At 51.1% G+C, this 22,494-nt stretch overlaps 1 protein-coding gene across 1 annotated transcript in view; it reads right to left on the bottom strand.

Moving 5' to 3' along the window:
- The window catches only part of LOC135395974 (caspase-7-like), a 63,810-nt gene that overhangs the window by 22,886 nt on the left and 18,430 nt on the right, over nt 1-22,494 (bottom strand). Inside the window, exons 3-4 of the mRNA XM_064627054.1 lie at nt 10,898-10,986; nt 6,078-6,228 (exon numbers count right to left, since the gene is read on the bottom strand). Coding sequence (XP_064483124.1) covers nt 6,078-6,228; nt 10,898-10,986 — 240 coding nt within the window. The remainder of the gene's footprint in view (nt 1-6,077; nt 6,229-10,897; nt 10,987-22,494) is intronic.

The raw sequence follows: 22,494 nt of genomic DNA, 5'->3' as shown, positions 1-22,494 counted from the left end.
GAAGTGGCACGTAGTGATGGCCCGGTTTCCGGCACGCGCTTGGTAACTTCTTCGTGCGACATGGATGACGAGTCTTTCGATTTCTCGATTTCGTTGTAAAGTACTCGCCACTGGTATAACAGAGCCTGCTGAATGGTGCATATGAAGGTTACCAGTGAAGCCCAGTGTTGCTAGACCACTCTTTCGTGGAGGAGCGCCGAATAACTGAAAGGAATTTTTTTTTCTAGTTATCTGTGCCACCTGGGGATGAGAGATTGCGTCCACTTAACTATCATACTGTGTGGTACCAGGAGGACGTCATGAAGGTCACTGCGCACACCACACGTGGAACATAGGCTGGACGCGCCGACACGAAGGAGGTGTTGGAAAGCCGGTGTAAAAGCCACATTAAGTCTAATGCGGTGGAAAACTGTGGTAAATGAACGAGGCATTCGGCAGGGGAGAGTAAGGGACAATGCGGGGTCAACGGAGTAAAGCAAAGAGTGGGTGGTGATGTCATGTTGCCATTGAGACTGCATCATTGGGTCAGTGAGGCTTCAGACGAGGTAATGGCGACCTCCCCCCCCCCCCGAGACAAGATGATGGGGAGACGGCGGGTGTACTGGTGCGCGCCTGTTGCTGTTCAATCTGCGTGCTCTTTTCGGTTGATGTGAACCAACATGACCAGCGACCCACTGGAAGACGACATAGTGGCCATGTGAGCTTTCTTTCTTGTATACTTGTAGGATTTCAATGACCACAGAAGGAAGTCCCACAGTTACGGCTTCGACGTCTACTACTCTTGTGAGGAAAGTGCCCGGACTTAATTGGAATATCGACTCCGATGAGATTCAACTGTCGGTGAAGTCGCTGACGACGAGTCGACACGAAACGCTACGTACTGCAAGCTGTTTCGCGCATTTACCATCCGCTGGGCTACATAGCGCCATACGTCATAACGGCTAAGATATTACTGCAACGCATCTGGTTGGCTAAGTTGCAATGGGACGACCAGCTGCCTGAAGCTCCCCAGGCAGAAATCTGGAATGGGACCATTTCAAAATGGTTTAACGAACTGGTCCCACTCTGGTAATGGTCCCACTCTGGTCCCACCCTAGTAATGGTCCCACTCTGGTCCCACTTGCCAAGTGGTCCCATGGGGGACCAGTTCGTTAAACCACTTCAGAATGGGACCACTCTGGAGTGGGACCACTTCAAAGTGGTTTATTGGACAGGTCCCACTTTGAGTGTGTCCCACTTACTGACTGGGACCACTTGAAAGTGGAACCAGCTTCACGATGGTCCCACTTGAACTGGAACCAGTGGAATTGATCCAGTGGTCCCCTCTGCTAAGTGGTCCGGGATCCGACCACTTCGCAGCAGGGGCCACTGAATGCATGACTGAAAATAATGCGTAGAAATGTGCTCAATTAAATACCGTTTATTCTGCTAAAAGCATACACTGAGCAGAAAGAAATAATCAATACATCTCTACATGTACATACCACGTAGTATAAGTCTGATCACTCACTGTGTCTTGACAAAGCATATGCCTGACTGTGCGATGCACTCACGGACCACAGGGAGCTTTCGTTCGTTGGCCACCTCACATCTTGTATTTTCTTAGAGAAGATGACACATGACACTCCTGTTTTCCATGCAGGTCGCGACACCCCCTTCCTCTTCACCGTACGTTCGGAATCTTCTTATCCTGTTTCTCTTCCAAGTTCCACCTAAGTTTCTAAAATGAAACATGTATTTAATAGCAATCAAAACATCACGGTCATCACTCATACCTGCAAACATTCGCGACGTGCAGTCCGACTGGCGTTTCACAGTGCGTTTTGCCCCTACGCCGTTTAGGTCTTCTTGGCGTCAAAACTCTTCCGGGAAATCGACAATGTGTTGCACAGGAACCATTGTCATCGCATTCTCTTACAAAGCCCACTAAAACACACGTAAATACTGCACAGGAGATACACCATCCTTGCGACGGCAACTGAAGACTAAACCAACTTGCTGCGACGCGTTCAAGCGTTCAAGCTCTCCAACTGCCATGCCACCTGCCACTCTCGCCTCTCTCGCCCTCTCCTCTCCCTCTCGGCTCTCGCTGTTTGAAGTTTTAATTTGTAGCCGCCGTAGCGTCTCCACATTGCATCAGCCTCTGCAGTTACCTCTTCTTTTTTTTTTTCGTTGTCTTTCTTCTAGTTATTTAGCTTAATTTTTGTTGTTGTTGAGATGTATTTTTTACCTTTCTCTGGTACTTAATGTGTTATGATATGCACCTTCAGATGAGAATATGTGCTCGAATTGGAGTTACAGGGATACAGCATATATTTGATCGCAGACGCACGCACCTGGATAAACAGCAATAAAAAGAGATCATGCATGTGCTAAAATAGATCAGAGTAATAGACCAAACAAAACCAGAAGGATATATGGCGAGTGTGGACAAGATGAAATCTCAAAGGGGAAAGCTGGGAAGCTGCCCAACTTGGAGTCTCAAGTGACCATTCTGGGAACAAAATGGTACCTGTGAGGCTCCAGCTGGAAGTGCTGGAACCATCTGAGCCCAAAATGGAACCCGCTTAAAGCCAGAGTGGGAACCACACACCACTTTGGCACCCTTCTGGGCCCAGAATGGAACCCACTTAAAGCCAGAGTGGGAACCACACACCACTTTGGCACCCATCTGGGCCCAGAATGGAACCCGCTTAAAGCCAGAGTGGGAACACTGCACCACTTTGGGACCCATCTGGGCCCAGAATGGAACCCGGTTAAAGCCAGAATGGGACCACTAACGCCACTTGGGGACCCATCTGGGACCAGAATGGAACCCGCTTAAAGCCAGAGTGGGACCATTAATACCACTTGGGGACCTATCTGGGACCATTCAACTGGAAATGGAACCACTTGGGGACCATTTGGGAACCAGTCCTGATTTCTGCCTGGGTCTGATGGGCACATGGCATAGGTGGTGTCAAGAGGTGTCGCTTTCCGACTTCCGCGAACCTCGAAGACTCTCTGGCGCTTCAGCTCCTCTCCAGGAGAGTACACAGAGTTTGCATGTCTTCAGCGATGCAAGCACCAATGCTTATGGAGCTGCTGTTTATTTAGTCTTGCAGAGTGACAACGGGAACATTGAAATAAGTCTTGGTTTGGTAAAAACCAGAGTCGCCCCCTTGGGGACCTTGTCCTTGCCACGCCTCGAGCTGATGGCTGCCGTTCTGGCTTCACGATTAGTCAAGTTCGTTAGGACGAAGTTGTCCCTGATGCATGTGAAGACGATTTTGTGGACTGATTCAACTATTGCCTTGTATTGGATTCACGGATCTCCTATGGGTTGGAAACCGTTCGTGCAGAACCGCGTGACTGAGATTCGAACCACCCCACAGGCGTACCATTGGAGTCATTGTCCAGGAACAGACAATCCAGCCGACTTTCTGACAAGAGGGATGTCATGTGCCCGCCTATTAGACGCAATCCGCAATCCGGACTCTTGGCCTCCAGAATGGCATGCTACAGAAATGTTGCCGCAAGAGGTCTGCTTAGAGAGGACACCACCGCATGTTCTCTCCGCTTTGTCTATCAGCGAAGCTCCCATACTGCAGTTCAGCCATTTCAGCTCGTTTTCGCGGCTGCTCAGGGAAACCGCATGGGTGAAGCGGTTTGTGCACAACAGCAGGAACGCCTTGCAGAAGATCACAGGGATGCCGACTTCAGATGAGATGAAGGCAGCGGAATGCTGTTGGATAACAGTTGCACCGGCAGTCTTTTGGCTCGCATCCGACAGCTCACAAGTCCATTCAGAACACCTCCCTGTTTTACGATGATGAAGGAATTCTTCACACGCAGAGTCGCTAACATATGACCCTTTTCGGGACTCGATAAAACAACTTGTTATGCCACCAGACCATCCAGTAACGAATCTGCTTGTTATGCGTTCGCATGTACGGTTGCTACACGCTGGCGTTCAGGATACCTTGGGAGACTTACAAGAGGAGGATTGGGTTATTCGAGGGCGTCAGGTGGTCAAGAGTGTTTTGCATCAGTGCAGAGCTTGTCGCCACGCCAAAGCACGAGCCTGTACAGAAATTACTGCTCCTTTACCACTAGATCGGATATCCCCAGCTCCACCATTCGAGGTTACAGGAACAGATTATGCCGGACCTTCGTATTACAGGCCATCTTCAGAAGGAGCCCGGACGAATAAGAAATGTTATATCCTCATCTTCACGTGTGCTGCCACCAGAGCTATACATCTAGAGCTCACCGACTCTATGACAGTCGAAGATTTCTGAAAAGCTTTCAAGCGGTTCATATCGAGGCGACGCGTGCCGGGAACCGTTTATTCGGACAATTTTCGCACTCTCAAGCCTGTGTCTCGCGATCTCTTTCTCGCACAGCTATCGCAGGATTCATCTGTACACGGGTTCCTTGCGTCACATCGCATCGTATGGAAGTTCATTGCAGAACATGCCGCCTGGTGGGGTGGCTTTTGGGAGCGGCTCGTCCGCAGCGTCAAGCCTTGCTTGAGGAAGATATTCGGCACAACCACACTCACATTCGACGAGCTATTCACTGTGGTCACAGAAGTGGAAGCCGTTTTGAACTCCCGGCCTTTAACCTTTGTTTCTGAGGACCCAAATGACAATTACGCGCTCACACCAGCCCACTTTCTCGTTGGGAAACGGATAACGGCTCTTCCATTAAGTGAACCTTCCGCCGAGTTGCGATCAACTTCAGATCAGCGCGGGAGACGTTGGAATTACCGGGAGCGGTTGACGGATTTATTTTGGAGCAAGTGGTCAAACGAATACATCCTGCATCTCAGATCTGCGAACGTACGAAAGCCACAGTCTTCGACCAACGTCAAAATTGGGGACACTGTACTCATCCGCAAGGAAAATTTGCCTCTGTTATCTCGGCCGCTGGGACGCGTAGAGAAGACTAAGGCAAGCGCGGTGGCTGTGTACGATCCTGCCAGATCAAGATAGCAGGAGGAAAGGTGATTCAGAGATCGATTCAGCTCATGTTTAAACTAGAAGCAGATGAAGCTTGATTTCACCAAGTAACCATCCTTCAATGCTCATTCGTTCAAGACAAAGTCCCCAATTGGGGCGTAGGAGTGTAACGAAAGATGACATCATAACACGTAAAATTAAGGACACGGATCTCGTGACTTGAGATTCTTCCGCCATCTTCATATTCATTAAACGTTTTGCAGTTCCCTTGAGCAGACGGCCTCTCTTCTTGTTGCAACGTTACTTCGATCAACTGCAAATGATCTTTCTGACCTCCTGCTTAAAGTACTCCCACTGCGCCGCCCCACATCTCGTGTCAGAGCTGATATCGGCGAGCCTATCCACAACATATTCCACAAACGGCACGTCATCAAGGAGCTTTGCATTCATTTTCCACAACTTCCAAGACCATGAATCGCCTATGCCGCGAGCTCGATTTCCGACGGTGACGATCACGAGGCAGTGATCAGTAAAGTACACCTGATGAACTTCATACCAAGACACATCTTTGCGCTGATTTTGGCCTGGGGAAAAATATATCCGATCCAACCTTGCATGTGAGCTGCCTTGAATGTGTGTGTACTTGATCGTTGCGTGTGTACTGAACTCAGCAGCGTCCCTAAAACCGTATGCCTCGACTATGCGTTTAAGGCACTCAGCACTAGAGTCTTGAAAGGCGGGTGAGGGCGAGACCGGTGAAAGACGTAAACAAAAATCAATCGTGATTACAAATATGCAAACTTCGTGCGCAAGGTCGCACGCGCAAAGCACAGGTGTTCACCGAAAGGTAGTGCAGATTCCCCCCCCCCCCCTTCCCCATATAATCGCAAATGTGTGTATTGTCATCGAGTGAGGCACCGGTGCCAGTATTATTTTTCGAGAATACACTGAGAGAGACCTAGATGAATGTGAGATAAATTTGGCAGGCTCCTGAAGACACAAGGTTCAGTTCGAAGTGGCAGTTTAAGTCGTCCTGTGTAGAACTTCCTCCTTTCGACAAGGATCTGAGTGTTTTAATACACGTGCCTTCGCTGATTGCAACCATCATATAGCTTGAAAACGAGAAAGTAATACCTTGCTCGAGGACGCTGAGAATTTCTGATGCACGCGGGTCGGAGTGGTTGCGTACGTCGAACTCTAGCAGACTGCCGAAGACAGCTTTGATCTTCTCCACGTCTCTTGTCGAACCTTCCATTTGGTTGGTGACAGATGCATCGCTGGACGCCTGCACGATTAAGTGAAAGTGCATCTTCGTTCGTAGAAAAGGTCGGCTGTACAGTGAGACACATGGTTATGATGTTGTAACGTCAGAAGTTGTAACGCAAACCCGTTCAAGAGGACACGTTTACTTTTGACTTCGTTTTCAAGTTTTTGTTTCTTTTGTCGCCTTTCCAAATTCCTTTTTCACACAAAAAGGGGCCGTACGCATACCTCATACGTGCATACGGATTCTTTCCACGCACTTGCCCAGCACGGTCGTTTGTTCTGCTGTTCCTGCGAAACCTAAATCCATTGTTGGTAAATTTTGTTGGCGGTATCCTGTCGGCTGAGCTCTGTGCTGGCTTCGTTCGAATGGAGCGAGGACGGAACGGCCGGACACCGGTCTCCGACTGCCACAAAATTCACCAGCCGCCTTTAAGTCACCGTAGCCGCTCCCCTATTGACAACAACAACGACAACAATAATGAAGAAGTGATGATGACATGGGATGTTTCCTCGTGGTAGCCACAGGACACTACCCCACTTCACAGTGGTTAATATGAGAGGATGAATTATGGTGAGATTGACAAAGGACCTTCAGAACTCTGGTGAAGAACGGCTATGCAGCATGATGGCCTTAGATGAGCACTCTTTGCATCATGGTTGGTCCTAGGAAGCTGAAATCTGTCTTAATTAATGGCGTCGTCTCTTCCGGGAAGCATCGTGAGCAAGTCCCGGTCGTCGGAGATCCCTTTACCCTTTTAAACTAAGGGAAGAACAAGCCGCAAGGTATTCCAGTGCCGTCCAAACCCATAGAACCCGAGAGGTATTTTTGGAAGTTGAATCCAAACGTGGTTGCAAAAGACATACGGTCTGTTGAACGAGAGCAAGTCGTGCACCGCCGTGTGAACAACGACGGACCCTTGTGCATTTTGGCGAAGACGGAGAGGGCTCATACATACATCTAGAGCTCACCGACTCTATGACAGTCGAAGATTTCTTAAAAGCTTTCAAGCGGTTCATATCGAGGCGACGTGTGCCGGGAACCATTTATTAGGACAATTTTCGCACTCTCAAGCCTGTGTCTCGTGATCTCTCTCTCGCGCAGCTATCGCAGGATTCATCTGTACACGGGTCCCTTGCGTCACATCGCATCGTATGGAAATTCATTGCGGAACGTGCCGCCTGGTGGGGTGGCTTTTGGGAGCGGCTCGTCCGCAGCGTCAAGCCTTGCTTGAGGAAGATATTCGGCACAACCACACTCACATTCGACGAGCTATTCACTGTGGTCACAGAAGTGGAAGCCGTTTTGAACTCCCGGCCTTTAACCTTTGTTTCTGAGGACCCAAATGACAATTACGCGCTCACACCAGCCCACTTTCTCGTTGGGAAACGGATAACGGCTCTTCCATTAGGTGAACCTTCCGCCGAGTTGCGATCAACTTGAGATCAGCGCAGGAGACGTTGGAATTACCGGGAGCGGTTTACGGATTTATTTTGGAGCAAGTGGTCAAAAGAATACATCCTGCATCTCAGATCTGCGAACGTATGAAAGTCACAGTCTTCGACCAACGTCAAAATTGGGTGTGAACGACGACGGATCCTTGTGCATTTTCGCGAAGACGGAGAGTGCAGCTAGTGTCCAACTTTTCGTTCCTTCGCACGGTCGCGGGCGTCGACTGCATGGGTCCGTCGTAGTCCGGGTGAAAGTTAACGTCATTCCTCTCGCCTATACCAACGAGGACCTGGCTTCTTATTTGAAATGTGAGGGGTATCGTTTCGGCTCGTCGACAAGTACGATATCCCACGATATCCCACAATCACTGCTCGGATCACCACATGCTCTTGAGAAGTGTCCTTTTTGCTACAAGGTCAACGAGTACGTGGGCGACCCAGTGCAATGTTTTCATTGCCAACAGTTTGATCATCTTGCGCGTAGCTGCCGCGGGCCTCAACGCAGCAGAATTTGTGCCGGTCCACAGAACTTGAGAGACTGCACGACTCGGCGGCAACCGAAGTGCGCTAACTGCGGTGGCCCTCGCGTTCTGTTGCATTCTTATTGCTCGTATACGAGTATTGTGATACAGTGCATCCAGGAGTCTGTGCCTCGCCCAGTTCAGCTTACCAGAGACCATAATGTCATATACGTATCAGCTGAACAACTCACTGATGTGCCCAGTGCTTCCCTCGATCCTCATCCCGAACTGTGAAGGTCCCGACGGGTAATATGAGCACCAATCCTAGCGTTGAACAGCTGAGGAGGGCGTCTAGGAGGAGGGCGGAACGCAAAGCCCGGCGAACAGGTCTGCTTCAAGACATTTCAGCAGCACGGCGTATAGCACGACTTGTCCAGAAGGGACTACTGGCTGTGTATAGAGGGCGCTGGTGCAAGTTCTACGCCGGTCTCTCGTCTTTTGCTCGTGTCTCCAAGGTTTGGCATGTGGGCGGAAGTCTGAAAGGGACCCTTTTACCTAGATATCATTTGGGTGCGCTCGCTTTGTCTCTGAAGAAATCTGAGGGCGACATGGCACACGACTTTGGCAAGAGCATCTCTGCAAGGTCGCAGACTGCGCACACTGAAATATTTCATGACCATACTTCTGCGATCCAAGAAGCCATTGCTGGTTGAAAGCCGGTGATCAACGACGTGATGGACATGGATTTTTCAGTTGCCGAATTCTGGGCTTCAGTGCGCCTCTCACGTGCAAACTCCTCGCCAGGTGCAGACGGCATCACTTATACGGTCATCCGGAATCTTAACGATGCGGGTATTCCCTCTCTGCTCCATGTCTACAAGAACACCTCATGCGGGGAAGTGCCGGCGAGCTGGAAAGATGCTTTAGTTGTCCCTCTATTAAAGCCGAGCGAGCAACCTCTTGATCTCTCCTCATTGCGTCCTGTCAGCCTCTGATGGTCACTCACAAGCTGCCTCGGTAAAGTTTTGGAGCGAATCGTGCTGCATAGGCTAGAATGGTGTCTTGAGGGGGACGGAGATTTCTCCTGGAGAGATGACAGGTTTCCGTCAGCGCCATGGATTAGGTCCTCGACCTTGTCACCTCCGGCGAACAAGCCAAGAACCAGAATAAAACTGTCGTGGCAGTTTTCCTGGACGTCAAAATAGCTTACGATACGGTCAGTTACCCATTTGTGCTGCACGCACTGCTGCAAGCCCAGGCCTCTGACAGAATGTTCTTGTGGCTGGCGGATTTTCCGTGCGACAGAGCACTCTATGTGCGCACGCATAAGGGGTCCACAGCGAAGATTGGTTTAGCTCATGATGTACCACAAGGGAGTGTCTCAAGCCTAATTTTCTTCAATCTGGTAATGGCAGGCCTAAGGTCCTGCGTTAGCCGAAGAGTGAAAATTTCCATCTATGCCAATGTCATTTGTGTTTCGACTATTGGGAAATTGAAGCCATCCATACACCGTCGTCTTCAGCTTTCGGTGGACAAGATTTGGCGGTAGTTCACTGAGCTTCATGCCTGCTCAACTGAAAAAGCAGCAGCGCTGGCCTTTACTAAGAAGGATATGCGCCAGTGGCAGCTTTCCATTGGTCATACGCCGCTCAGACAAGTTAAACACCACAGATTTCTGGGTGTCATCCTTGATCCCAACCTGTTCTGAGAGAAGCATGTCGACTACCTTAGATCTGTCTTGTACCATAGGGTCTAAGTCCCCCCACCTCCCAATACATCTACCCAGCTGACACCAAAGAAGAGCATGTATATTTCGACGACAGGGACCGTCAAGTCAGGCGGAACCCAGGTCCAGTTGTATCCCCCGCTGATTTGGAGGCAGCCGCGGCACTGATTCGTTGCCGTTCGTTCTCGCGAAAATGTCTGTCGCTCTGTTGACAGGCAATGTGTCGTTGACAGACAAGTGGCGATGTCGTCGCACGAAGGGACTACACCAATACCCTCCCCGAGGGGAGGCCGGGCTGAACTGCTCTCCCTAGCAGACGACGCTGAGAATGCGATGGTACTCTCTCCCCTTCAGGCGACGCTGCGTGGCCTTACCTCAGAGACTGTAATGGTATAGTTCCTTCGCGCGCGACATCGCCAATAGGGACTGCTCGGCCACGGGCTGGAGATTTTAGACAACCGTGTCCCCAACCGTACTTTGGACGAACGACAAATATACCACTTCTCGAGCGCAGAAGCGACATCGCTTCGGCGTATCTGGGCAACAAATCAGTTTTTATTCCAATAAAGCTCGATCGCTACAAAACACGTGACCTTCCGACGCGAACGCCCTTTCCTTGTTTCTGCGCTCGAGAAGCACGTAGTTGTGATCTCTCCTGATTGGAATGCCAAAGTTTGGCGATTTACATCTCAAAGTACGTGTACTAGTTTCAAGATCTATGAGAAAGAGATTCAATTAATGCTGAACGCCTAAAATTCCGGTTGTCTCGCATTTCCCGTCAAAACATATAATTAAAGGTTAAATAATGTAATAAATGTAGGTAATTGCTAGTCCAGTCGTTACATGCCCTTCCCTAATACACAATGTCTGTCTGGCCGCGCAACACGCCCGCAAATAGGACATCAGTACTGCCCTCTGATTAAAATGTTGTTGACCACAAACACGCCACAGTACAGTACAGAATCTGTACGGTATAGTCTTCCAGATATTTCTAGTACCGTTTCAAACATGCGTGTTACCCTATGAAATAATAAATTTGGCGCTGTACTTACATCTTTTATGTCCACAACGTTGAATATGACGCAATTTTTTCTTCTGGATCCGTCTACACTGCACTGGGAAGAACGGCCATCTGCATCGGCTACACGTAAGGGATACAAAGACACATCATATTTTATAACAGCGCTAGAACGAAACGCGCAATGTGCGCGGAAAAAGTATAAATAAGGCAGTGAATATTAGCGCGCCACGGTGCATGGCTTTACCATATTATGCCTCGTTTCTTTTTTTTTTTTCAGTTTTCCTTTGTTTACTATCCGTCCAACTTTAAGGTAATCCGCCAATTAGGACACATTAGTATACCGTTTAACAGTTTACGAAAATGTTACGATGAAGCAAGCTGTCACCAATCTCGGGAAAAGTTACTTCAAAAAGTAACCGAGTTACTTAGAGTTACTTCTAGTTACAGGTACAATTAGTCTGCCTGCACAAATAGTAACGAGTTAAGTTGTGTGGGAGAGATTTACTAGACGGATTTCACATGGTACTATACAACAAGCACAACACACACGTAACATACACAACACAAGATCAACGATACAGGGCGATGCAAATTGCGGATATTAACATATGAGAGTCAATGAATGATAAATGATCATGGATGGGAAAAAATATGGATGGTGAAAAAAATATGTACAAAATATGAATTCGCTTATGACGGGACGCCGGCGATGGTGACGAGACCGCCGACAGCGCGAACAGAAGGGTGATGGCCCCAACAGCGCACAAAACCATCCTCCCCTAGCGCAAACAGTTCCCTCTGGAGGACGCTGACGACGCGAACCCGCAAAGATCTCACAAGCAGGAAGATCGGGACGTCGCGCCTACGCTGCGCCACAGCCTTACATCTGGCACCCCACAAGACCTGGGCCCCACAAGCCGTCACAAGCACACTGTACCGCTGGCTGGCACATCTCCGGTCAAGGGGTATTGGGCACATAATGTTTGTATGCCGCCTGACTAGCTGCCAGAATATGCGGGCTGTGCGGCATTCGAAGAGCACATGACAGTTGGTCTCTACACTGGCGCAGTACGGGCAGATATTCGTCGGAGTGATGTTCCACACGTGGAGGCGATCACGCGTCGGCTGTATGCTCCACGCAAAACTCCACAGTGTGTCGAACAAGGAAGGAGGGAGCCACGAGCACACAACCCTGCTCCACGCGATGGTGTCCACTTGCCGACGACGGTGGGCCCAGATTGTGCTGCTGCACGCCTCGTCCCACAAAACTGCCTGCGACATATGAGCGGGGCTGGTGGAGTTCGGGTTCACAGGGGGAGTGATCTGAGCTAGCATGCGATGGTAAGCGTGAATGACAGCATGGAACCGCCGTGGTGATCGCGCTGCCGGGCGTGACGGTGCAAACGACTCCGGTGAAAGAGTGCGCACCAGAGGCCCCATCCAGTACATTAGAAGAACTTGCGTGGGCGATGGCTCTCCACAGATGATTCGCAGAAGGGTCTTGAGTGCGATTCCACGATTCATGAGGCCCACTTCCGGAAGGGCTAGGCCCCCTCGAAACACTGGAAGACTAAGGAAAATGCGGGCCACAGGCCTATTGCGCCTCTTCTGCCAAATGAAGGCTAAGATGGTAGTGTGGATCCGCGAGACAACTGAGCGCGGTGCGATCAGCACATGACTCAGATGCCACACGCGTCCACAGAAGACGCTCCGCACGAGATATGCGCGCTCGAGGTACGTCAAGTTGAATGCGCTGGCAGCCTCGCAGTTCGCGCAAAGTTCTTGCAAAGCGCTCGACCAGTTCGCAGGCGTGGGCCCGGTGCTGTCAAAGAAGACGCCGAGAATTTTTAAGGAAGTAGTGCACGAGAAGGGTAGACACGCGGTGGACATACGGTGACCCAGCGGCAGCAGATGGGTCTTCCGGAGGTTTAGAGCTCCACCTGAGTAAGCAGCGTAGATGTCGTAAACGCGACGCACCTCAGACACCGAAGACGGGTCTCGCAGAAGAAGGGTGACGTCATCTGCATAAGCTGCGACTTTCCAAGATCCAGACGAAGGAAGGGGCAGTCCGCGTATACTGGTGGCCGTATCAATGCTCCACAGAAAAGGGTCGATGGACAATACAAACAGAGCAGGTGACAGCGGACATCCTTGCCGGACTCCCCTGGAGACCCGGAACTCCCCAGAAAAGTGACGCAGCATGTACAGGCAGCTACGGTGGTTGCTATACAGCCGAGCGATGATGTCTCGAATCCACTGAGGGAACTGATACGCTCGTAGTACAGCAAGCAGGTATGAGTGTTCCACACGATCGAAGGCCTTTGCTTGATCGAGAGACAAGAGGCAACCGTCAACTCCGGTGGCGGCAGCGTAATGCAGGGCATCGCGTAATCCATTGAGCGTGTCGTACATGTTCCGGCCCGGAACGCTGCACGTTTGGGAGGGATGTATTATTTCCGGCAGGACACTCTGGATGCGCTGGGCTAATATATATGACAAAAGTTTATAATCACAATTCAAAAGCGTAACAGGACGCCAGTTTTCTGGGTACGCAAGGTCACCGCTGTTCTTGGGGAGCACAATAATGTGCCCGAAGCCAAAGGACTCAGGGAATGCCACCCCACCCAGGCAAAGTCGCATAAGCTCAAAGACGAAAAGGCGGATGGTAGGCCAGAAAGCTGCGTAAAAGGCAGGCCATCAGGGCCCGGGCTAGTACCAGAAGCTGCCCTGGATACAGCGTAGTTCAGTTCTTCAATAGTCAGCGGAGCCTCAACGGAACGTTGATCTGCAGGTGAAAGGGACGGCAACGCGTCAAGAAATTCACTGTCCTCGGTACTCGCAACTTGTGTGCTGGTGTAAAGAGAGCGGAAGAAAGCTTCAAAGCCGCCTACTACCTCTTGTGGGTCCTCAGTAATAGTGCCGGCGGCGTCACGAAAGCTGTTAGGTGGCGGCTGGCTGCTGTGCGAACGGCGAGCATAGTGAAGGTAGCGCACGACACCGGGACCAGCAAGCGCCTCAGACTGGGTGTGACGCATACGAGCAGCCCCAGCTGACGACCGAAGGAGGAGCCTATATCGCTCCTGGAGACTCTGAAGGTATTCCTCCATCAAAGGGGTTAACGGGCGCCCCCTGCGCACTGCACGTATCTTTATAGCAAGCCGTCTCAGAAGAGCGTTCCGCCTCCTGGCCCGCTGTTGGCCCAGCGACTGAAACAGGCGCCGTGTCCATATCTTGAAAGCTTCCCACGACTCCGGGGAAGGAGAATGACGAGAGAGGTAGTCAGCTATTCTGGATCGGGCCTCAGCCACAATGGCGTCATCGTAGAGAAGCGAAGTGTCCAGTCTCCAGCGCGTGCCCTGGGCAGCTTCAAAGTGCGCCATGTCCAGGGATAGCAGGACCGCGCTGTGGTCGCTCACATGAACACCGAGCTGGTTGGTGGGGACAACAACACAGTCCACAAGACAAGAGCGAAGACTTGAGGGTATATAAAAGCGGTCGATCCTGCTCGACGACCCCGCCCGTGACCAAGTCGCCGAGTATTGAGACCCGCGCAGGGCTGTCCAAGCGTCGCTAAGGTTATGGTGCACCAGGAGACGTCTCAACTCGCGGGCACTCCACGTTGGTCTTCCCCGGCCGGGTCCACGTACGTCGCGGTTAGAATCCAGCACACAGTTGAAGTCCCCACCGAGAATAGCCCCGGAGAGGGGTATGAAGCTCGTATTCAAATCTTGGAAGAAACCGTTGGCTGCGGAAGCTCGTGCCGGGGCATAAATGTTCACAATTCGGAATTTTGTGCGGCCGACGAAAAATTCAAAGCACAGTGCTCTGCCATCTGTATCATGTCGCGCTGTGCAGTGTGGCAGTAAGGCACTGTTGAGCACTACCACACCCACTCCACACTGACGAGTAGTACCAAAACTAAAGAAGCCGCGAACATTGCAATGCTCTGTGAACTTGACTACGTCGGAGAAGCAGGTAAAGTGAACCTCCTGCAGAAGGAGCAGATCACACCTTACGCTACGAGCGAACTGTATTACTTCTTCCTGCTTTGCTGCAGTTCGAAACCCCTGCACATTAAGAGTCAGTATGCGTAGCACCATGTAAGAGATTAGGGCAAACCACTGTGTTCCAGTTCCCATGGTAGGCTAGATATCAAACATGTCCACGTCGTCGCCACACGAAACGGTTTTGGCTTTTTTGTGTGTGGGCATTGTCTTCCGCGCAGCGGGGTCGCTATCACTGGGTGAAGAGTGGCGGCAGTGTTTCCCGGAGACTCCAACAGCAGGGTCGTCAACGACTAGATCACACAACTCTGCGGCTTCACCATGAGATCCCGCCAGAGAGTAGAGTGACGTTGATGAACCAGGAGATGAAACTAAAGGGCTCACTTCATCACCGCTGGTGGCAAGGCCAGCTCCCTGCACATGACTGAGCTCGTGCAGACCATCGGGGCCCTCCAAGTTATTAGACCCGTATGGAAGTTCACTTGCTGGTTCGTCACACGAAGAAAACAGAACCTTCTCCACGGCGTCCATTGCCGGCGCGGCCTCAGCAGGCGATGTCGCCTCGGAAGAAATAGGCTCATTGCTAGCGGGTTCACTCAAGGCGGGAAATTCCGCATCAGAATTCACGGGGACTACTTGCTGAGTGGGTGCAGCAGCAGACACAGGAAAAGCAGCCGTCCTCGATCCGTGACGCTCTCCCTTTGCAGCTGACGAGTATGACCTGCGCATGACACAATCCACCGTAGCGTGACCTTGGCCGCAGCGGAGACATGGGGATCTGCAGCCGACGGTGTGGTGACCAAATACGGCGCATCTTTCACAGCGAAGTGCCTTGCAGTCACCGCGGATGTGCCCCTCCGACCCGCACCTTCCGCAAACCTTCTTGATGCCCTTATAGTCTACCAATGCACGATCAGACCCAACAGTGAGGAAGTTGGGTACCGGCTTCTTCATCTCGAACTTGACTATGCGAGTCCCGTTGCGGATGGTAGGGCGGTCCTTGTATACCGGAAACGAAAACGCCAGTACAGTGCCGTAAGGCGCCAAGGCACGCACCAGGACGTCATCGGGAACATACTCCGGAAGTCGCTTGATAGTGAAATAGGCAGTTCTTGTCGAAGAAACTGGGGTAAGAAGAACGTCAACCTCCTCAAAGGTTACCTTTCCAACTCCGAAGACCAGATCGCGTGCTCTCTTATTCGAAACAACAACTTGGAAGTTCAAGCCACCCCGATGCTGAATGGAATGAACCTGGTCGTCGACCTGCTGACAGATAGCGTCGAGGACACCACCTACGGAAGCCCCGTCGGGCACAGTGAAATCGAAGGCATGGTCTTTAGGATACCTTACGGTACAAAGAGCTGCCGAGACAGTAGCCGTGGGAGCGGTGGGCGTCGCCTCAGCTGACATCGTGAAACGGACCGGGGGCAGACCCACACAGTAGGAAGTCGAGCCCCAGGAAATTCTTAATCGTAGAAGAGAGCAGTGAAGGCACGTCCGTTCGCTATAACAACTTATATAACAATATAAGTTAAGTTACTGTATAAGTAACTGAGTTATTTCACATTTACTTTCCAAAATGGCACAAAACAAGGACTCTATTGTTCAAAAACCTTTCCTCTAAGTTATTCTCAAAGGCATTTTGAACTACTTGTGCAGGTTGCACTTAGACAACAGCTGGCGGTGTGTGTAATGTGGAATTCGGGTGGTCATCGCAGAGAGGTGACGTCCTCAACAGTGGCGGCGCATCAACCAAGCAGCACGCAGCGAGCGACGTGACCGTGCTTGCCGCACTTTCAACAACCGTTCTCGGCCGCCAGTTTTGTCCTCTTATCATTCGATGAAATGGCAGCATTGAATTCCCGAACAGTGTGACTTGTCTAGACGCGGAGCAGAGAAGAGGGGCGCTGCTGCGATGATGTGGCCAAAGGCAGTGCTGTCAGTATAGGCTGAACGATGCTCCGGGAGCTCGGGAGGAAGGATCCATAGTAGGAGTAGCCTTCCAAGCATGCGTTGCACGACCCGCGTGTGTCTCTTCCCTACACTCTAAATCCGGCACCCGATATGTACCGCGTGAAAGAAGACCCGCACCTGGGCCAAGCGGTACACATGAGGTACAGTCCTCAACCAGCAGGTACAGTTCGCGACCGCTGCGGATTTCAAGCGGTACAAGGGCTCCGAGACCCATCCGTACCGGCTAGGTACCTTTCACGCGCGGCCTATAACAGCTGTACCTCATGTGTACCGCGTGTTTCCGGCGCATGAGTACGAACGCCTTCTCACGATCTCCATGCGCTGCAAACATATTTCGCGTGATTCCGAATACCAGTCAATAAATTCCCTTATGCAGCAGTGCCGTAATGGATCAGCACTATCATTCCATCAAAGAAGTGCAATAACTAGAACCCGTGAGGGATCGCACGTTTGCGAAGAATGCGTTTCTTGCAAGCGCTGGCAAATCAGTTTGTTTTGAAACGTCGGGGAGCGAGGACGAGTCTGCTCGGTCTTCGAAGAAATTCGTTCGACGCTTTCAAGATTGGAGTCATATAAGGTGCGTATTATATCTAGGGCCTGACTTTTTCGGGTTTTATTTTTGGCCAAATTCGGGGGTAAATATCGGGTGATACTTTTCATTCCAAAATTCGGGTGTATTCGGGTTAAATCCCGTTACGGCATATTCTGTCGTCTGGAATTCGGGTGTATTCGGGTGATTTTTTTTGTTTAATAAAAATTTGTCTTAACATGGAACTAATGTTTAGAAATGTTTTCAAACTTTATTTTAATGCACGCTTATGAGTGTGCCACGCGACCCGGATGTTTTCGGGTAGATTCAGGTTAAACCCGAATTTTACAGATTTCGTTCGGGGGGTAAATATCGGGCGAATACGGGTTTAACCCTAAAAAGTCAGGCCCTAATTATATCTATGAAGTAATTATTCGTCCGCACGACGCTTTTTCGTTCATCTTCGCTCTGATTCCCAGTGGTCCTGATCACCGGCTTGCTGGACACAACGACTGAGGGACGGAGACAACGAACTTTGCGCTTCATGCACGAATGTTGATGCGTGAATTAGAGAAGCCTAGATTGCACTTTATACCTGGATTACACAAGCAACTAGGCATGTTTTTCAGGCAAGGTATTTCGGTTGTTGGATTTTTTACATTGTATTTTCTCCTTCACGTCCAGGCGATGTCGTAAATGGGTGAGTCAATCATCATCCTGTGATTGGTGTTACGTTCTGCGGAAGAAACGGAAGTTGGAGAAGAACAGCCATCCAAAGGTGTGGAAGAGATAAAGAAGCGTGACCACGGAGCAGCTGCAATGGTAAAGGAGAGATGCAGTGGTCAGCGTTCATCCATGTACGTTGTGCCCCGTGTGTTCGGCGCTTGTGCATCATGACAATGCACGCTCGCGATGGACAAGCATCACCCCTGAAATGGATGTAATTTTCGAATAAAGGTATTTGTTTGTGATATTTATGTGTACAGCGTAGCTTCCTGGGGCTGTTAATATATCGTAGAAGAGGGGAACCACCCCGACGGGTAGGCCTAAATCGCTGCGCGATATCCGTTACATGTACCGCATGTGAAGGCGCGTGTACCTCTTAAATTTAAGAGGTACATTTTTTAAAAAATGTACCTCTTGGCCAAGCGGTACTTACCCGTTACATGTGCGTTACTTGGTTTAGAGTGTACCATGAACCATGAACGTGTAGTCATAAGAATTTCATGATGGTCTTCACCTGCTCCACCCGGGGCGCAGCAGGTTCAGCAGCTGTAACGTCTTCCTTCAGGCGCTGACGGTAGAGCACTGCTATATATCCTCCGGCAAAGGGCGCATGAGCACCCTATGCAGCACGACAGCATGCTCTGCGGAGGACACGCCGAGGGGGGGGGGTATATGTTTATCCACACAAAAGGAGATGTCAGCCAGGCAAGTGCCGGCTTGCTACTCCTTAAAAAAATAAAGAAAGAAAAAAACAGGTGCGGGAGAAGCCGCGATGGCAACGATGTGCTGCGGGCGGCGAGGCTTGCCGCTTGTGCTTCAGAGGGCGGTCATCACTACGGTGGCCTTGACGTACTCGAAGAGTGCCTTGGTAACATTCCGTTGCCCAGGGCGCGGGACAGGCCCGAGGAGTGCAGCGAGCGAGAGGGGGTGGTGGCCCAAGGCCCGGGCGAGGGCGGCACGGGGCGCCGAGAACGTCGGGCACGTTAGCAGGAGGTGGGCTACGTCAGCGATGGCGCCGCAGGCATCGCAGTTTGCGTTGCCGCGTCTGCCCATCGTGTGCAGGAGTGACGGAATGTAGGCGACGTTAAGGGCGGAGGCGAGGGTTTTGCGGCAACTGGTACGCAAGAGAATCTGCTCATAGAGCTCGCGGAGTCGTGCCAGTTGGGAAGAGCTCTGGATCGGCGTGATCGCGAGCAGACTGTGCATGTGCTCGTCTGCAAGGGCGTCCGGACGACCGAAGCGCTGGATTAGGACACTGACTGCAGTTGCTTTAATTGTCTTCAGTAAGCCTGATTCATTCCACGGCGTGCTTTGCTAGTCCGGTCAAATCGGACCGTAGGTCATTGAACTTCTCGATTGCCGGGAGGTCAGGATGCGTATCGATCGTAGCTTCAAAGCGCTCCCAAAATCCGTGCCGCTTACAGAGGTCTTTGGGGAAGACGTGCACCTGTCACTTCGGAAGGTCGAGGTTCGTGGGACCCTCCCAGGTGCAGGATTATCAGGCGGTTGCAACGTGTTCCAACGGTTGCGCCATTTCGAAAGGCAGTACGCCGGAACATGCGTCACGCTCCGGAACTGGCCCCCAGCGTTCCCCAGCGTTCTCCGGCTCCCCGGCTCCGAAGAAGGGGTGCGCAGGGTGCACCCGGTAACGTGCACCGGAAGTCACTTTGGAGGTGTTAAGTGATCCCCTGAAAGAGGGAATGTTCCCGGAGCACGAACCTAACGCGCCCCTTGTTGGAGCTGGGCCTGGTACAACGGGTGAAGAACGCGCGAAGACGATGACGTCTACGTACGGCGAGCAGAAGACGGAAGTCCGGAGCAGTATGGAGCCCTAATTGGGCGCGTTAGGTTTGTGCTCCGGGAACGTTCCCTCTTTCAGGGGGTCACTTAACACCTCCAAAGTGACTTCCGGTGCACCCTGCGCACCCCTTCTTCGGAGCCGGAGAACACTGGGGAAGAGCGGAGCCAGTTCCGGGACGTGACGCATGTTCCGGTGTGCCGCCTTTCGAAATGGCGTAACGGTTGCAACACGTTGAAACCGCCCGCTTTTTGTGTTTCCGGAATCGTCGGATGTCGGCGGTACGTAGTGATACGATTCCAGAGGACTTATATGGTTTACTGCTATGTTTACTTTGAAGCAGACGACAGAAGAAAGCTCGATAGGTGGCGCGCGCTCAGCGCCTCGGGAATTCGGCTTCCGGATAGCCTGACAAACACCATTGGTGGACACACCAAGGGTACGTTCCCCTGAGAACCCGGGATATAGCGCTCGGGAGCCTACCTAACGCGCCCATTAGCTGTTTTCCCGGCACTTCCAGCTGGCCGCTTCCAGGAGCGTCGGACGTCCAGCGGAATTTTCTGGCCTGTCTAGATTGACTGCCGGCGGCATATTTTTGACGTCGAGCGAACGACGCCGGGCGAAGTTCGCCGACTGTTCGTCGCATATTCGCTCCATGTAACCCGCCCTAACTGTCGTCGTCGACGAGGTCTGCAATATTTTCGGTTAAGCCCACAAGCGTCGCGTTTTTGTCCAAAAGGTCATGGAGGTCCACTTGCAACTCTTCGGTAGAATGTATCTCTTGTTTCAGGGCGTCGGTTGCAGATGAGACCCGTCGGATCGTTACGCTGCGTACGAAAGAGCGGTTCCTACGCAGCTTCTCCATTCCAGTTGTGGAGGCCAGTTTACTCCCGGGTTTCGGCACCAAAATTATGTTGAGTAAGAAGAAATTAAACTAGCCCCCGTTCAGGTTGAGAAGCAGACAGAGAATGCCTCGTTTATTGCTCAGCGCGAGCTCGGTTCGTCGCACCCCCCCCCCCCCCATCCCCCGTCTTCCTCCATCAATGAGACTATCTTCAAAACACAGGATTCGTAAGACACCATCGCTTTGGTGCTGCATGCGTTCATTTGAGGGGAAGGATGAATCATCCATGCTGCTGTGAACATGTACAGAATGTATAACTAACTGTTCGTCCGCATCGATATGGTAACTCCACAGCTTGTCCCATCCTACAGTTGGCAATACAAACTCCCTAGCTCCATAGTCAAGCACGAACAGCAATCCTTAACGTGACGTGATTTCACAAGCAGGAGTTGGTAATGCACTAGTTCTAGTTTATATCCTAGCTTGTTGAGATAGTTATATGGTAGCCAGTCTTCGCGACTGGTCTTCCGCCTCGATGCCAATACACGCATCGACATTGAAGCTCCATAGGTAGCTCTCCTGCTTGATGACAATGCACACATCGATATTGCATCGAATTGCATTAGCATAGCGTAGCATTCCTGTTCTCCGTCAACTGAAGGGTCCGGTTCTTCCACTTATTTAGTAAGGCCCGTCTAGAGGCGTCGTGATTCTCAAGCGAGTACTGGTACCATGAGACCGCCACGTCAGATCTTTCTTACCGTGACCCGTGCAGCTTTTCAGTTCATGTGGATTAACAGTGCGGAATGGGTGTCACGCGCGTGTGTGTACCAGTCGCGGGAGGTTGGTGGCTTGCGAGTGCCACATGTAAGAGTGAAGCGCCTTGCTTTAGGTACAAAGGCCATTTTTGACGCCCTGAGTGAGACTAACCATCCTACACACGACCTTTGCACCAGTGATCCCCCCAGAAATTCACAGCTGGGGGGTGCCAAGCTTTCGAGAGGGGAGGAGGGGGTCATGCTTGGTGAACGTTCCATTTAAGGAATTTTTCTTAGACGCGGAAATAATCGTGGCACAATGGTGACACATCTGCACAGCTTCCGAGTTTTATTTGTACACGTTATTACGTTGAAGCACAGTACATTAGAATCCAGATTCATTATGAACGACATTTCAACATTAAGATGCATTAAGATGCATGAACGACAAAGAAAAAAGCCTAGCACGGACCTCAATGAATGCTTAGCAACCAACGGTGAAAACCATCGACGAAAAAAGCAGGATACCTCGCTTGATTGGGTTGGGCGCAAATGTTTCTTGATGATCCACATTCAGTTTGCGTGCCCGCACGCATTTTTGCTCGTATATGCGCGCAATCTATGCATTCAACGGTCACTTTCAAATGATTTTGGACAAATGCATGGTACGATCATCTGCGTGACTGTGGTCCTAGCCCAAGTTTGACAGTACAGGATGTAATTCGCTGCGCCAGACTCACTACCAGCTAGAATGTGCTGGTGGCCGAGCTGGAGGGGGCCACCTGAGAAATTTCAGGGGGGTTGCAAAAATGCAGGAAGGGGGGGTGTAGGGAAATCCCTAGTGAAATCGAAGCGGGCGGCTCAAACAATAAAGGCCCTCAGTTCGGTCATTGTGAAAGGGCAGGAGATTGAGGTGGTTTCCTTTGTTCCTTTCAGCAGAATAGGCCGCGCTCAGAGTTTACAGCTCCCACTCCACAGAGCACGTGCCATCAGTC

Source organism: Ornithodoros turicata, chromosome 5, assembly GCF_037126465.1.
Source record: "Ornithodoros turicata isolate Travis chromosome 5, ASM3712646v1, whole genome shotgun sequence".
NCBI classification, from domain to species: Eukaryota; Metazoa; Arthropoda; class Arachnida; order Ixodida; family Argasidae; genus Ornithodoros; species Ornithodoros turicata.
Note: the sequence above shows the minus strand (reverse complement) of the source record. Positions and strands in the feature narration are given on the sequence as shown.